At 39.1% G+C, this 16606-nt stretch overlaps 1 protein-coding gene across 1 annotated transcript in view; it reads left to right on the top strand.

Moving 5' to 3' along the window:
* The window catches only part of SLC39A12 (solute carrier family 39 member 12), a 45668-nt gene extending 33523 nt beyond the window's left edge, over window positions 1–12145 (top strand). Inside the window, exons 9-12 of the mRNA XM_075828733.1 lie at window positions 2244–2322; window positions 3176–3334; window positions 7168–7355; window positions 11920–12145. Of these exons, the coding sequence (XP_075684848.1) occupies window positions 2244–2322; window positions 3176–3334; window positions 7168–7355; window positions 11920–12048 (555 nt within the window). The 3' untranslated portion in view covers window positions 12049–12145. The remainder of the gene's footprint in view (window positions 1–2243; window positions 2323–3175; window positions 3335–7167; window positions 7356–11919) is intronic.
* The last annotated feature ends 4461 nt before the right edge of the window (window positions 12146–16606 follow it).

The following is a 16606-nucleotide window of genomic DNA, read 5'->3' as shown; positions in this document are numbered from 1 at the left end:
CCATGTTCACAGCCGTGGATTTTCGGGTCGGCCGGCCGCGGAGTAACACCCGCGAGCCGTCCGCACATCGCGGGCCGTGCACATGGCCACGTGCATTATTTCCTATGAGCCCCGACCGCAGAACACGACCGTAATAAGACATGTCCGTTCTTTCTGCGGTCCAGGCCCTGGGCCATGCACGGACCGTGGAAACCACGGTCAAGTACATGGGCCCTTAGGAATGAATGGGGTCGCAATTCTCCCGTGGATTTTCGGGGGAATTGCGGCCGCAAAAGCACGTACGTGTGCATGGGGCCTTGTAGTCCGAAAAACACCCAAAAGAAAAAGTTTTACAATAAATAAACTTTATTAAATATCAGTCCCAAAACATAAAATAATATATACATATTTGGTATCATCACAACCGTAACAACCTGCACAATAAATGTATCGCATCATTTATAATGGTCAGTGTATGCTGTAAAATACATAAATAAATAATACAGCAAAACTACTTTTTATCTGAATTTTTGCCCAAATAGAAATGAATATAAATTAAACGGTAATGTAAATTTACCAAATAATGGTACCTATATAAAGTACAACTTGTCCTGCAAAAGCAAAGTCTCAAACAGCTACCATGAACGAAAACTAAAAAAGGTATAGATGTCAGGGTCCACAATAAAAAAATTGTTCTGGTCATCACGTCCTTAATTTTGATTATTAATCTTAATACATTGTAAATATCTAATAGTGATTGTGACACAGGGAACCCTGATAATCTGCATCCGTTAAATTACAGTATAGTATGATATTTTAAAGCTAATACCTGCCAAAACTGACATACTACTTTATACATCGCTTATGCAATTAATCCTCCGTAGAGGCCAATAGAAAAAAAGAAAAATACTATTTGCCACAAGCTTTACCGGGTAACTAAACGTTCAACAAATTTCTGACATGTCATTGTGACATGTCAGAAGTTTTGATCGCTGGGGCTCCGAGCACTGAGACCCCCACCGATCAATAAAATGACGCGGGAGAAGCTCTCGTGTGAGATCTGAGCCGCTTGCTTTCTGTTCGGCTTTTCTTTTTCTGACAACTGAGCAGTTGGTGTACAGACTCAATAGAAAGTCTATGAGCCCGTACGTCGCTACAGCGGTTCTCCGAGAAAATCCGAGCAGAAATGAAGCGGCTTAGCGCTCATACAAGCGCTTCTGCCGCTTCGTTTTAGCGATCGGTGCGGGTCTCAGTGCTAAGACCCCCAGCGATCAAATTTTCTGAGATGTCACTATGACATGTCAGAAGTTTGTTGAACGTTTAGTTACCCTTTAAGGGTCTTAATCAAGGCAAATTAAAGGTGAAGTGTCTCTTTAAATTTCTATATATATTCTTATCTTAATGTCAAGCATGTTCTGGCATTGACAACATTATAACTTGGCAGCACTGGCCTGAGACATTTGGCAGGCAGCATAGGGAACACAACTACTACTACCCATTGCAATTTATATTGGGCTATCTGCGTTCCGTTGCAGATTCTGTCCGATTTGGCAGGAAGAATAGCGCTGCATGCAGTGCTATTCTGCCCGTCAAAATGACAGACAGCACGAAGGTACCCAACACACGCGATGAGAAGTAAAAGGGATCCGTTGGGCACTGCTTGTATCCGTTGTACGACGGACGCAGCACTGCATCGTGGTTTTTTGTTATAAATAGAAACTACAATGCAGATGTGAATAACGCCTTATGCAGTTTGCCAGAATTCCTATCATTCCAACTCACTCTAGCGCAAGATTAAGACAGATTACTACCAATTTATTTGGGTTCAATGTATTTATTAGAAATACATCCACTTATTGCACCACCTAGTGGCCACTGCTGGGATTTTTGCAACTATTGGGTAATATCAGAGATTCTTGTCAGGGAATACCAAAGACCCTATGGAATGGCAATCAATTTTCAAGGACACATGGTACTACGGGTATGGGTTTTATTCTTAGTCACCATGAGGGATATGGCATGCTGTGGTTTAAAATAAAATGACAAAAATACACATTTTTGAACTCAGTGAATGGGTCTTTTAAAAACCCCTTTTTACATCTACGTAGTACCTAGAAGCTGTAGTAAAATACAGAAGCTAAAAAAAAACCTCAACCAAAACATACCCTAAAGACATTCGCTCTGTGCCATGTGTGAATTTTATATTTTGGGGTTTCCATGGTCATTCAACTAATATTACATTCTTTATGTGATAATCTTTATAGAGAAGTCCAGAAGACTGTGAAACTACAGAGGGCGCTATAGGAGATATTACTCCAGTCAGTCTCAGAGTTAGGAAGAAACGTAAGTACATAGGTGACAGAGATATTATATGTTAACCCTATACAGGTTCCCGGATGGGTCATTACAACCCTGGGACCTGAGCGTACAGGGAGTCTGCAGAAGCGGCCTTCCAGAAGACACCCATGGATCCCTGATCGATGGGGACTACATAGGTAAGACTCCACTCTAGGCAATACCGGATGTGTCATATAATACTGCATTTAACAATATCTTGACAAGCGTTAAGAAATATTGGCAAACTTACATATTATATAGATCATAGAAAATGAACAAAGATTGTTATTTACATGCTGTTCAAAAAAAATCCACCAGTGATGTTATAAAATTGACATATATAGAATGGCGCCACCTGGTGTTCAAAGTGTATAGCAATGTGCGCATCCACTTATTGAGCTGAGTGCTGGTGGACACGCATGCTCAGTCCCTCTCGCCACATCCAGGTCTCTGCATAGTGATTCGCTGTTCTCTAGCGAGCAGCAAATAGAAATAGCTTCCTGCCCTGCTTGTCAGGGAAGGAGCAGAGCCCATGCAGTAGCATGGCAGTATAGCTAAGGAGACTCCTTCTGAAAGGGAACTGAGAAGGGACTATATAATCAGCTACCAGATGAGGAATGAGACTGATTCTGCTCAGAGACCCCCAGCAGCACAGGTTAGAAGCCGCACCAAGGGGGATACAGGGAAGAAATTACTGCAAATTACTTCAAAACGTCTATTAACATATTTTCAGGACCTTTGGTATTTAAGTGATTTGTGGGATAACCTCTTAAAATCGAACGTACAGTATATTGACCAATGCAAAGCAATAAAATACAGCATATAATATACGTCATTATTACTTTGCATTTTCTTCCAGATAAAGGAATAACCTTGTTAGCGATAATGATCTTGGTTGGAGACAGTCTGCATAACTTTGCTGATGGCATGGTAATAGGATCTGCATTTTCATCTTCAACTGAAACCGGTGTGGCGACAACTATCGCTATTCTATGTCATGAAATCCCCCATGAAATGGGTACGTACTGCAAATCAATGATATTTATATTATGATAATATAAATATGTGATTCGTAAGGAAAGGGTATAACCATTGGCAGAGACACCTGTGCATGTAAGTCTTGTGTATCCTAATGATGTCTTTATTCTTCTACAGGGTGGGCCATTTATATGGATACACCTAAATAAAATGGGAGTGGTTGGTGATATTAACTTCCTGTTTGTGGCACATTAGTATATGGGAGGGGGGAAACTTTTCAAGCTGGGTGTTGACCATGGCGGCCATTTTGAAGTTGGCCATTTTCTATCCAACTTTAGTTTTTTCAATGGGAAGAGAGTCATGTGACACATCAAACTTATCGAGAATTTCACAAGAAAAACAATGGTGTGCTTGGTTTTAACGTTACTTTATTTTTTCATGAGTTATTTACAAGTTTCTGACCACTTATAAAATGTGTTCAAAGTGCTGCCCATTGTGTTGGATTGTCAATGCAACCCTCTTCTCCCACTCTTCACACACTGATAGCAACACCGCAGAAGAAATGCTAGCACAGGCTTCCAGTATCCGTAGTTTCAGTTGCTGCACATCTCATATCTTCACAGCATAGACAATTGCCTTCAGATGACCCCAAAGATAAAAGTCTAAGGGGGTCAGATCGGGAGACCTAGGGGCCATTCAACTGGCCCACGGCGACCAATCCACTTTCCAGGAAACTGTTCATCTAGGAATGCTCGGACCTGACACCCATAATGTCACCCATAACTTGTAAATAACTCATGAAAGAATAAAGTAACGTTAAAACCAAGCCCACCATTGTTTTTCTTGTGAAATTCTCGATAATTTGATGTGTCACATGACCCTCTTCCCATTGAAAAAACTAAAGTTGGATACAAAATGTCTGACTTCAAAATGGCCGCCACGGTCAACACCCAGCTTGAAAAGTTTCCCCCCTCCCATATACTAATGTGCCACAAACAGGAAGTTAATATCGCCAACCATTCCCATTTTATTTAGGTGCATCCATATAAATAGCCCACCCTGTATAATGCTGTCTGTACAATCTGGTCCTCTACTTTGTGTATATGGTCAACTGTATATATTTTCATCCCCTGTGTGTAAAAAACTCTTTAAAAAAAACCTAAACCCTATTAGGGCATTTGGTGTAATAGAGGGGGGGGGGGTTTGTTACACCCTTGGTAAACCCCCAATATTAAGCAGAGTATAGAACCACGGAATATGAAGACCATATATTACACAGATGACCTATTTACTGCAAAGAGTGCTGTGTACTGCCCAGTCAACCCGTTAGTGACCGCCCATTAGTATTTTTACTGCGGCCACTAACGGGCTTTATTCTGATGCAATTGCCTTTTTACGGCGCTGCATCGGAATAAATAAACAGAGCAGGGAGCCGTTAAATCTCCCAGCCCAGAGGTAGCTGAGAGCAGGGAACAGCCCAGCTTGAATGGGCGAGCGCAGCATCTGATTGGTTTTGGAGAGAGGGAGGGAGCTCCCTCTCTCACCCCACCGGCATCCTGCATGTGATCGCAGGTTGCCGGTGTCTTCTATTGCAGCCGGGGGCCTAATAAAGGCCCCAGGCCTGCCTCTAGTTAATGCCTGCTAGGCCATGCCAGAGGCATGGCCTAGCAGGTGCCTGTCCGTTTTACACGGACCTGCAGTAATACACTGCAATACAGAAGTATTGCAGTGTATTATAAAAACGATTGGATGATCGCATAGTGAAGTCCCCTAGTGGGACTAGTAGAAAAGTAAACAAAAAGTAAATAAATAAAAAAGTGAAAAAAAAAAAGAAAAACCCACTTTTTGCCCTTACAAATTGCTTTATTATTATTAACAAACAAAAAAAAAGTTCAAAAGGTACACATATTTGGTATCGCCGCATCCATAACGACCCCAACTATAAAGATATTATGTTATTTAACCTGCTCTGCAAACGCCGTCAAAAATAAAATAAAAAGATTGCTGTTTTCTGTGAATCCTGCCATAAAAAAAAATGTGATAAAAACTGATAAAAAAAGTTGCATGTACTCCAAAATGGTACCAATAAAAACTACAAGTCGTCCCGCAAAAAAAAAATCCCTCATACAGCTGCATCGGAGGAAAAATAAAAGTTATGGCTCTTCAAATATGGGGACAAAAACAAATAATTTTTAAAAAAAAGTGTTTTTACTGTGTAAAAGTAGTAAAACATGAGAAAACTATATAAATTTGATATCATTGCAATCGTAACGACCCACTGAATAAAATTATTGTGTTATTTATACCACACACGGTAAACGGCGTAAATTTAGGACTCAAAAATGTGTGGCGAAATTGCTGTTTTCTTTCTATCTCCCCCCCCCCCCCAAAAAAAAAATAGGTAAAAAAAGTTAATCAATAAATTCTATGTACCACAAAATGGTGCTATTAAAAAATACAACTTGTCCCGCAAAAAACAAGACCTTATCCAGCTATGTCGACGCAAAAATAAAAAAAGTTATAGCTCTTTGAATGAGACGATGGAAAAACTTAAAAAATAGCTTGGTCATTAAGGCCTAAAATAGTCTGGTCACTAAGAGGTTAAGGGGTTCCTATATAAAATAACGCCCAATTGACTTCTAATGGAGTCTGTTGGGTTCCATCGTGGTGTTTGTCATTTCGACAGGGGAAAATATGCTGCATACAGAGCTATTCTTGCCATCAATTCTAACAGAATCTGCAACAGAGGCTTTGAGAGTGTGAAGAGAGCCTTCTTTGTATGTGTATTAGGTTATGATAACTCAATAGGTTTCAATAGGTGTCCACTGTCTTCTGCTAAAGACTTCATTTCTGGAGCCCTCACCGGTGTGGAACAGCAATTCCAATTACATCTCCTTCAAAAGACCATGAAAAAGTCCACACAAGCCACCGTAACTTTTTGAGATTCTCAGCCATACCACCAAAAGTTGCAGTCCCATAAAAGTCATGAAATCTCTTTTCCCTCACACCTCCTTTATGTGATATTTAATATGCATCTTACGAGGTGCAGCAGCATTTCAAGAAATGTAACTAAACAGAGGTCACAGACAACAAGAAGGTCCTGCATAACCTTCAATACTCTTTTGGGTTTTCCAGCCCAAAAAAAATGATGGCCTATTCTCAGGATGGGCAATTAATAGCTGATGGGTCAGGGTCTGACTCCCGGGGCCCCCGCCGATCAGCTGTTTCCCTTACTTGCTCACACTTGTGAATCGCTGACACGGCCGTAGTGGCGATACACAGTATTACAGGCTTCTCCCATTCACTTCAATGGGAGCAGGTTGTATTACTGTGAACCGCCGCTACTGCTGTGTCGGTGATTCACAGTGTTAGAAAGTGACCGGAATGAAGGGGAAGCAGCGCTCGTACGAGTGCTGCGGCCCCTTCAAAACAGCTGATCGGCGGGGGTCCCAACCCATCAGCTATTGATGGCCTATCCTGAGGAAAGGCCATCAATTTTTATTGGCTGGAAACCCCCATTAAGGGGTATTTCACAGCATAGGTGATACATGTTATATTGGTGGTGAGCCATCTGCCTGGATCCCCAATGATCGCTTGATCGAGAGTCCCCAATCCACCAGGACAGTCACAGTGAGAGGGGTTTTATGGAATGTGGCCAAGCATGTATGAGGTCACTCCATACAACTCTATGGCATATACGGAAACAATGAAGGGAGCTGGGACCCTCGATGATGGCTAGAATACCCCTTTAACCGTCACACATATAAGGAATCAGGAACATCTATTTTAAGATGATGTAATTGCTAATGTAAGAATATTACTATTTGATACACTAGAGAATGGGTTAACTGTGTTATCTGTTTTATCTTACAGGGGATTTTGCAGTGTTATTGAATACTGGACTTACAGCAAAAATTGCCTTTCTCATGAACTTTATAAGTGCATTAACAGCTTTTGCAGGTCTCTACATTGGCCTGTCAGTGTCAACCAACCCAGATGTACAGATGTGGATATTTGCTATCACTGCAGGAATGTTCCTGTATCTGTCGCTAGTAGAAATGGTGAGTGACTTCTATAATTCTACAATGTAATATCAGATTAAAACATAAAATGTATATAAACTCTACTTAGATAGCCCCATATACACAACAATGTAAGGGAGGCATAGACATTGGTGTCATACCGCTAGGATATGCCATCAATGTCTGATCAGCAGTGGTATTACCGCTGTGCCCCCCACCGATCCCTGGAACGGGGTTGCACCAATGTTAGGAAAGTCTTGTGCTACTTTCTTCCCTGACGACTCTTATGGGCAGCTAATGACTATAAGCATCCATGCAGCCCCCTGGGAAAAAAACAAGTGGAGCCGACAGGACACAAAGTGGTACAGACATTTCCTAGCACCGCTGCCACCTAAGCGTGGTCACAATCAAACCACCGCTGATCAGACATTGAAGGCATAACCTAGTTATATACGACCAATGTCTATGAGGAGACAACCCCTTTAATTTCTGTGTATATGGGGGTTTATTACTTACACAACTGTATTGTAGAAAAACATTGAGGTTGGACGTTCAATCTTGAGCATAGATTGGTCATGTAGCCCATGTGGCATTAAAGTAACTTTCCCACAATTGAAGTCTTAACACATTTTCCCACCTAGAGTCATACCTCAAAAAAAGTAAATGGAAAATGTGTAATACTTGAGCTACCTTGGTTCTCTTCTACAGGACTTTGACTGGTGCCAAGGTTGCTGTCAAATATGGTATGACCCAAATGTAATGACGTAATTCATTCCTTGGGTTGGCATTGTTCTAGGACAGTCTTAAGATTCAATAAAAGGTATTGCCGAGATTGGGTCTTCTAAGGTTACTGATTGTCTAGAACAATGTTTCCCAACCTGGTCAGGGGTTTCGCAGAACACAGCAGCACCAACAAGACTTGGTGCCTTCACATGACAAACTACTCAACTTGCTCAAAGAAGTTGGCAAATCAGTCAACACATCTAAGCTGGAATATACTGTAGCGCTAGACAAGAATTGTAGAATACTTTACTTGGACCTCACACTAATTGTAGAATACTTTACCCGGACCTCACACCATTGTAGAATACTTTACCTGAAACTCACACTAATTGTAGAATACTTTACCCAGACCTCACACCAATTGTAGAATACTTTACCCAGACCTCACACCAATTGTAGAATACTTTACCCGGACCTCACACCAATTGTAGAATACTTTACCCGGACCTCAGACCAATTGTAGAATACTTTACCCGGACCTCACACCAATTATAGAATACTTTACGTGGACCTCACACCAATTGTAGAATACTTTACCCGGAACTCACACCAATTGTAGAATACTTTACCCGGACCTCAGACCAATTGTAGAATACTTTACCCGGACCTCACACCAATTATAGAATACTTTACGTGGACCTCACACCAATTGTAGAATACTTTACCCGGACCTCACACCAATTGTAGAATACTTTACCCGGAACTCACACCAATTGTAGAATACTTTACTCGTACCTCACACCAATTGTAGAATACTTTACCCGGAACTCACACCCACCAATTGTAGAATACTTTACCCGGACCTCACACTAATTGTAGAATACTTTACCCAGACCTCACACCAATTGTAGAATACTTTACCGGGACCTCACACCAATTGTAGAATACTTTACCCGGACCTCACACCAATTGTAGAATACTTTACCCGGACCTCACACCAATTATAGAATACTTTACGTGGACTTCACACCAATTGTAGAATACTTTACCCGGACCTCACACCAATTGTAGAATACTTTACCCGGACCTCACACCAATTGTAGAATACTTTACCCGGACCTCACACCAATTATAGAATACTTTTACCCGGAACTCACACCCACCAATTGTAGAATACTTTACCCGGAACTCACACCCACCAATTCTAGAATACTTTACCCGGAACTCACACCAATTGTAGAATACTTTACCCGGACATCACACCAATTGTAGAATACTTTACCCGGACCTCACACCAATTGTAGAATACTTTACCCGGACCTCACACCAATTGTAAAATACTTTACCTGGACCTTACAGCAATTGTAAAATACTTTATCCAGACCTTACACCAAGATTATTTGAGGTAGGAATGGGAGTTGGGATAAAGAACTTGTTGGAGGGTTTCCCTATGGTAATAAGGTTAGGAATAACTGGTCTAGAGAATTGTGTTCCTGGTATTCTGGCGTCACATTGACTTCTTCTTTCACAATGACTTTCTTAGAGTGCCCTCCAAACTTGTTATTTTGCTAACTGTAGAACTCAACCTATTTTTGGGCAAAAGAAATGGACTATGGGAAGTTTATAACTAATCTCCTCGTGCCCTTGCTACCTCCTCAAGTTTTCTGACTCATGTTGGCCGGCATTTGATAAGATAACATAACATTAATGCACCATGGTCAGTAACACGTGAATGTTTGTACTGAGTCCAACACCTCTTGAATTATCTTGATAATAATTTCCAAACATCCATCATTAGGTGGAAGTGACACATAAATCATGAGATTCCGAATCAACCCACGTGGATTATTTCTTCACACTTAAATGTCAGAAATATGATAATCGTCAGACGCATTCACAGCCATGTGTCATATTGGAATAACGTCAAACCTGCTGCAGTTTTATGGCCAAATTCTATCATTGGTTTAATCCCTTTAAGCTGTAGTCCTCAAATTCTAAATAATGACAGATTTTATCATTAATGTACCTTAAGGGGGATTTCCACCTTCTGACAACTGATGACCTATCCACCGGATAGGTGATCAGTACATGATCTATGGGGGTCCCGCACAGATCAGCTAGTCCGGTGCCTCCGTGCACCGGATATACATACAGGAAGCAGTTGGCTCCGGCCGAGATGCAGTACAGATATAGCCGTCTTTACCTTGACTTTTAACGCATTAAATAAACAATGGCTACATCCCTTATCTTGACTTTTTCAATGACTTTTCAATGGCTTTTGTTGTATGATATCACGCTGCAGCAAGATATCAGAGTCAAGTTAAAGCTGGCTACATCTGTACTGCAGCTCTACTCCTATTCAAGTGAGTAGGCGCAGACCTACAGTTCTACAGCTCGGCCGCTATGCTATGTACGGAGTCAACTATGTACTATGTACATAGCATTATATGCCATAACATCCGGTACCCGCAGGCTACTGGAGCAGCTTAACGGTGTGGAGTGCGGCTGTAGGAGCTGCACCGATAATATACTGATGACCTATCTGGTGGATAGGTCATCAGTCTTCAGAAGGTGGAATCCCCTCTAAGGGAAATTAAAGGAATTTTACCACCTGAAAACTAAAGGTACTATTACACGGCCCAACACAGGCCGTGTAAACAAGCCCTGATCAATGAGACATCTCGTTCATTGAATTGAATATGTATAGGGACGAGCGCTCATTACCACGATCGTTCGTCCCTACACATTTTCATTATGTCGGCAGCGCGTCTCCCTGATTATACAGGGAGATTTGCTGCCGACAATGATGATTTTGAATTCTGCATAAAAGAGCAGAACAGACAGATGATGAACGAGCGTTTGCTTGTTCATCGGCTGATAGTTGCCCTTATTACACAGGACAATGATCGGGAACGAGCGCTCATATGAACTCAGGTTTGCCCGATCATCGGCCCGTGTAATAGGGACTTAAAGTGTAGCTAAACGTTCGGCAAACTTCTGACATGTCTATCTATCTCATATCTATCTATCTATCTATCTCATATCTATCTATCTATCTATCTATCTATCTATCTATCTATCTATCTATCTATCTCATATCTATCTATCTATCTATCTCATATCTATCTATCTATCTATCTCATATCTATCTATCTATCTATCTATCTATCTATCTATCTATCTATCTATCTATCTCATATCTATCTATCTATCTATCTCATATCTATCTATCTATCTATCTATCTATCTATCTATCTATCTATCTATCTATCTATCTATCTATCTATCTATCTATCTCATATCTATCTATCTATCTATCTATCTATCTATCTATCTATCTATCTATCTATCTATCTCATATCTATCTCCTATCTATCTATCTATCTATCTATCTATCTATCTATCTATCTATCTATCTATCTATCTATCTATCTATCTATCTATCTATCTATCTATCTATCGATCTATCTATCTATCTATCTATCTATCTATCTATCTATCTATCTATCTATCTATCTATCTATCTATCTATCTATCTATCTATCTATCTCATATCTATCTATCTATCTCATATCTATCTATCTATCTATCTCATATCTATCTATCTCCTATCTATCTATCTATCTATCTATCTATCTATCTATCTATCTATCTATCTATCTATCTATCTATCTATCTATCTATCATCTATCTATCTATCTATCTATCTATCTATCTATCTATCTATCTATCTATCTATCTATCTATCTATCTATCTATCTATCTATCTATCCATCCATCCATCCATCCATCCATCCATCCATCTATCGGAAATGAAGCCTGTGCCGTATATCTCCACTCTTAATTAAAATGTTATTCATGTCTCTATATTTTTTTACAGTTACCTGAAATGACTCATATTCAGACGCAGAGACCCTGGCTGACGTTTTTCTTGCAAAATCTCGGACTACTTCTTGGATGGCTGTGCCTGTTACTACTAGCGATATATGAGCATAAAATTAAACTATAACATTGAGGTTGTTATTATAATGTACTGTATTTCAATTCATCTAGACTTTGAAGTGATATTTTCTGCATACGTGTTAAGAAAATGGTCTTCTCTATAATGTCCAGTTTGTCTCCCTCTTTACTGTTATCATTATTTATTTTTTTAATAGAAGATACATGAACCTAATGAATAAGTTATTTTGTGTTTACATTTTTGACCAGAGGCCGTTCAAATTTTAACATGGTTAAGCTTCGTTCAGATCTGCGTCAGGGCTCCATTTTGGCGTTCTGTCGGAGCTTTCCGTCAGAACGGAACCCTGACTGAAACAAACGGAAACCATAGGTCTTCGTTTGCATCACCATTGATTTCAATGGTGACGGATCTGGTGCAAATCGTTCCTGTTTGTCTCAGATGTGCAAGGGTTCCGTCGTTTTAACGGAATGAATAGCGTAGTCAACTGCGCTATTCATTCTGTCAAAACGACGGAAACCTTGCACAACTGAGACAAACGGAAACCATTTAATTTTGTTTGAGTCAGGGTTCCCCTGATGGGAAGCTCTGACGGAACGCCAGAACGGAACCCTGACGCAGATGTGAACGAAGCCTTCTACATCGCAAGGATGCTGCAACAATAGATTAATCCCTTAAAAAAAAAATTGTGAATGAGATGTAACATGAATGAAAATAAGTATCTATCTATTTATATCTCATATCTATCTATCTATCTATCTATCTATCTATCTATCTATCTATCTATCTATCTATCTATCTATCTATCTATCTATCTATCTATCTCATATCTATCTATCTATCTATCTATCTATCTATCTATCTATCTATCTATCTATCTATCTATCTATCTATCTATCTATCTATCTAATCTATCTATCTATCTCATATCTATCTATATCTATCTATCTATCTATCTATCTATCTATCTATCTATCTATCTATCTATCTATCTATCTATCTATCTATCTATCTATCTATCTATCTATCTATCTATCTATCTATCTATCTATCTCTCATATCTATCTATCTATCTATCTATCTATCTATCTATCTATCTATCTATCTATCTATCTATCTATCTATCTATCTATCTATCTATCTATCTATCTATCTATCTATCTATCTATCTATCTATCTATCTCCTATCTGTCTATCTATCTGTCTATCTATCTATCTATCTATCTATCTATCTATCTATCTATCTATCTATCTATCTATCTATCTATCTATCTGTCTATCTATCTATCTATCTATCTATCTATCTATCTATCTATCTATCTATCTATCTATCTATCTATCTCATATCTATCTATCTATCTATCTATCTATCTATCTATCTATCTATCTATCTATCTATCTATCTATCTATCTATCTATCTATCTATCTATCTATCTGTCTATATATCTATCTAATTTCTTTCTATCTATCTAATTTTTTTCTTTCTTTCTATCTATATATCTATCTAACTAGCACACAAAAAAAATGGCAACAGCACACTGCGAACACCAATGTCACCTAAACCGCTAAATATAAATAAATATGCATTACTGCTAAATCTACTTACAATAGGGAGATTCTTAGTGCACATTTTGATAAAATTGTGTGAGCCCACCTGCCACGACAAGGCGACCTCTATGAGGTGGGAACCTATGCTGCACATACACCCAGAACTGGGACTAAACCTGCATATTAACAGCATTAAACTAATTGAAATCACCCAGGGCAGAATGGGAGGAGTGCAAGATCAAAAAATGGAGGCCGTCACTAACCCCACATATATGGATCACATAAACAACACAAACATTTGAACAGCACATTCCAACAAAATGAATGTGCTGTTCTATCTATCTATCTATCTATCTATCTATCTATCTATCTATCTATCTATCTATCTATCTATCTATCTATCTATCTATCTATCCATTGTGTGTAGATACATAGGTTATACAGGCTGGTAAATTGCATGCTAATAGCAGGGTAAAGTATAAGAAATTTATGTATAAGTTGAATAAGGTTGAATGGAGCCTGTCCCGTTGAACATGGTGTCCTATATGCAGAATGTTATAGAGCAGCAGGATCTGAACAGATTGATATAGTTTTACTGTGAAAAGGTTCTGGATAAACCTGCAATTTAATGATTATTATTCCTGCACACTGTGGACTAAAGAGTCCAGTGGGCGGTCCTACTCAGTGATTGGCAGCTATTTCTGTATGCACAATTATACAGGGAAGGGTGTCTTTCAATGGTTAAGACCGCCCAGTGGACTCTTTAGCTCACAGTGAGTAGAGATTTAAATCAATAAATGATGGGTTACCCTGAATCTCTTCCCACATAACTATATAACTGCTCAGCTCCTTCTGCTCCATAACATATTGCCCGCAGATAGGATAGCACGCTCGACGTGACAGGTTCCCTTTAACAGGTGCAGAACTTCCACTATCTACAGCTGAAGTCTAGTGGAATACCCTAAGTTTTCTGTAACTAAGTGCCCTCCAGCTGCCACTCAATACATAAAATGAGAGGAAATTGTGTAAGCAAAAACCTTGTCTTGACACACTTTACATGAACAAATAGAGCAAATATTCTTTCCTCGATCATACAAATTTTGCGAACTTTCTACATGTACTACATCCCACATTTTTAAATAGAGTAGTATAGGGGTCAGTGATAGCATTCCCGTAATATCCCTGTATATCTAAAGTGGTTTAGCGGTTAATACCTAGTATCTCTGGTGGTCTTGGATGATGAACGAGTTAATATTGATATGCATGGTGGCCTAGGATAGTCATGGGCTAATATCTAATATCTCCGGAGCTCTGATTTTTTAATCATATGACCTCTTTTTTTTATGCATCAGAGGGCATTCAAAGGTTGGACCCTGCTGTTCTGCACTTGTATTAATGAAATATTAAAACATGCTGTAGTGGAAAAACTCTTTTTACTAATAAAATTCTAGCTGCCTGTAGCTGCCACTAGGGGGAGATAACGAATTTATACAGCCCCTGCTGAATTCAATGAGAATTTTAAAAATCTGAATACAGTGGGCTCCCCCTAGTGGCAACTACAGGCAGCAACAAATTTATCTCTATGGCAGCGTGAAGGGAAAACAGGGGATTCTGACCCCTTAACAGATATATTATGACGGTATTCAGCAGAGAATTTGGGAACAATTTTATTTAAACTAAACTTTTTTTAAAAATTTGACATGTCATAGTGACTTGTCAGAATTTTTGATCGGTGGGTGTCCAATCACTGAGATTCCCACCGATTGTTAAAGCAAAGTGGCAGAAGCACTGGGGTGTGCGCTGTGCTGATTAATTTCTGATCGTCTTTCCTCGGAGCGGTGTTCGGGTTCGGATTTTCGAGGAAAGCCGATCAGAAACAAAGCGGCTGAAGCAATCCGTGGGGGTCTTAGTGCTTTGACTCCCACAGTTCAAAACTTTTGACATTTCACTATAACATGTCAAAAGTTTTTGAAAAGTCAAGTTACCCTTTAATAAAACTAACTTACAGGTAATAATGGGCCCTCTAGCCCCTCCGCCTTTGTACAGTGCACATGTGGTATTACCGCCCCTGGTGGGAGAATATACCTTTGGTTCTGAGTTTTTGCCTGAAACGCTACTAGAAAAAACACCTGGCAGATTTTCACTGCTTTGACAATTCTATTCATGGTTTACTATGATTGTAAATGTTTAAAAACAGTCCTTATGCCTTTGCTGTGGGTCTTCTCCATGTATTAATAAACAGCCCATGTTATGTTAATGTTATGACAGTCCTTGTCCAATTCATATTTAAGTATGGCTTCTTTTAAGAATTAGTTGAAAAACATTAAAGGTTGTTGAAGGTAAAAGTACATTAACCCCTTAATGACCGGGCATGTTTGTACCTTAATGACCAAGCCAGATTTGTCAAATCTGGTATGTCTGACTTTATCAGAGAATAACTCTGTGAAAGTTTTGAATATCCAAGTAATTCTGACATTGTTTTTTCGTCACATGTTGTACTTTATTTTAGTGGTAAAAGTAGACTGATACGATTTGCGGAAATTAATTAAAAAATAGAAAAATGGAAGAAATTTTGTAAAAATTACCATTTTCCCCTATTTTTAACTGCAATATGTCACATATGTACACACATACTGTACAATTTTTTAAATTAAATATATATTTCTATCTCTTTACTCCATTTTGGCAGCACTTTTGAAAAAATAAAATAAATTTTCAGCAATTTAGAGGACTTACAAATTGAATAATAATTTTATAAATTTTGAAGTACATTTTGTTTTCCGGCACCAAGCCAGGTTTTCAGAGGCTCATAGGTCTCAGAGTGATGGAAACCCCCACAAATGACCCCATTTAGAAAACTAGACCCCTTAAGGTATTTACCTAAGGGTATAGTAAGTATTTTGACCCCACAGTTTTTTGCTAAATTTAATACATAGCAGGTGAAAAAAAAAATAAATTCACTTTTTTTCATAAAAGTATCAGTTTGAAGACCAATTTCTTTGTAAAGAGACCATGAGAATGAAGAAACACACCACAAAATCTATCACCCTCTTTCTCCTG

The sequence above is a fragment of the Rhinoderma darwinii genome, chromosome 5 (genome assembly GCF_050947455.1).
Source record: "Rhinoderma darwinii isolate aRhiDar2 chromosome 5, aRhiDar2.hap1, whole genome shotgun sequence".
Classification (NCBI taxonomy): domain Eukaryota; kingdom Metazoa; phylum Chordata; class Amphibia; order Anura; family Rhinodermatidae; genus Rhinoderma; species Rhinoderma darwinii.
This window is presented reverse-complemented; position numbering and strand designations above follow the sequence as displayed.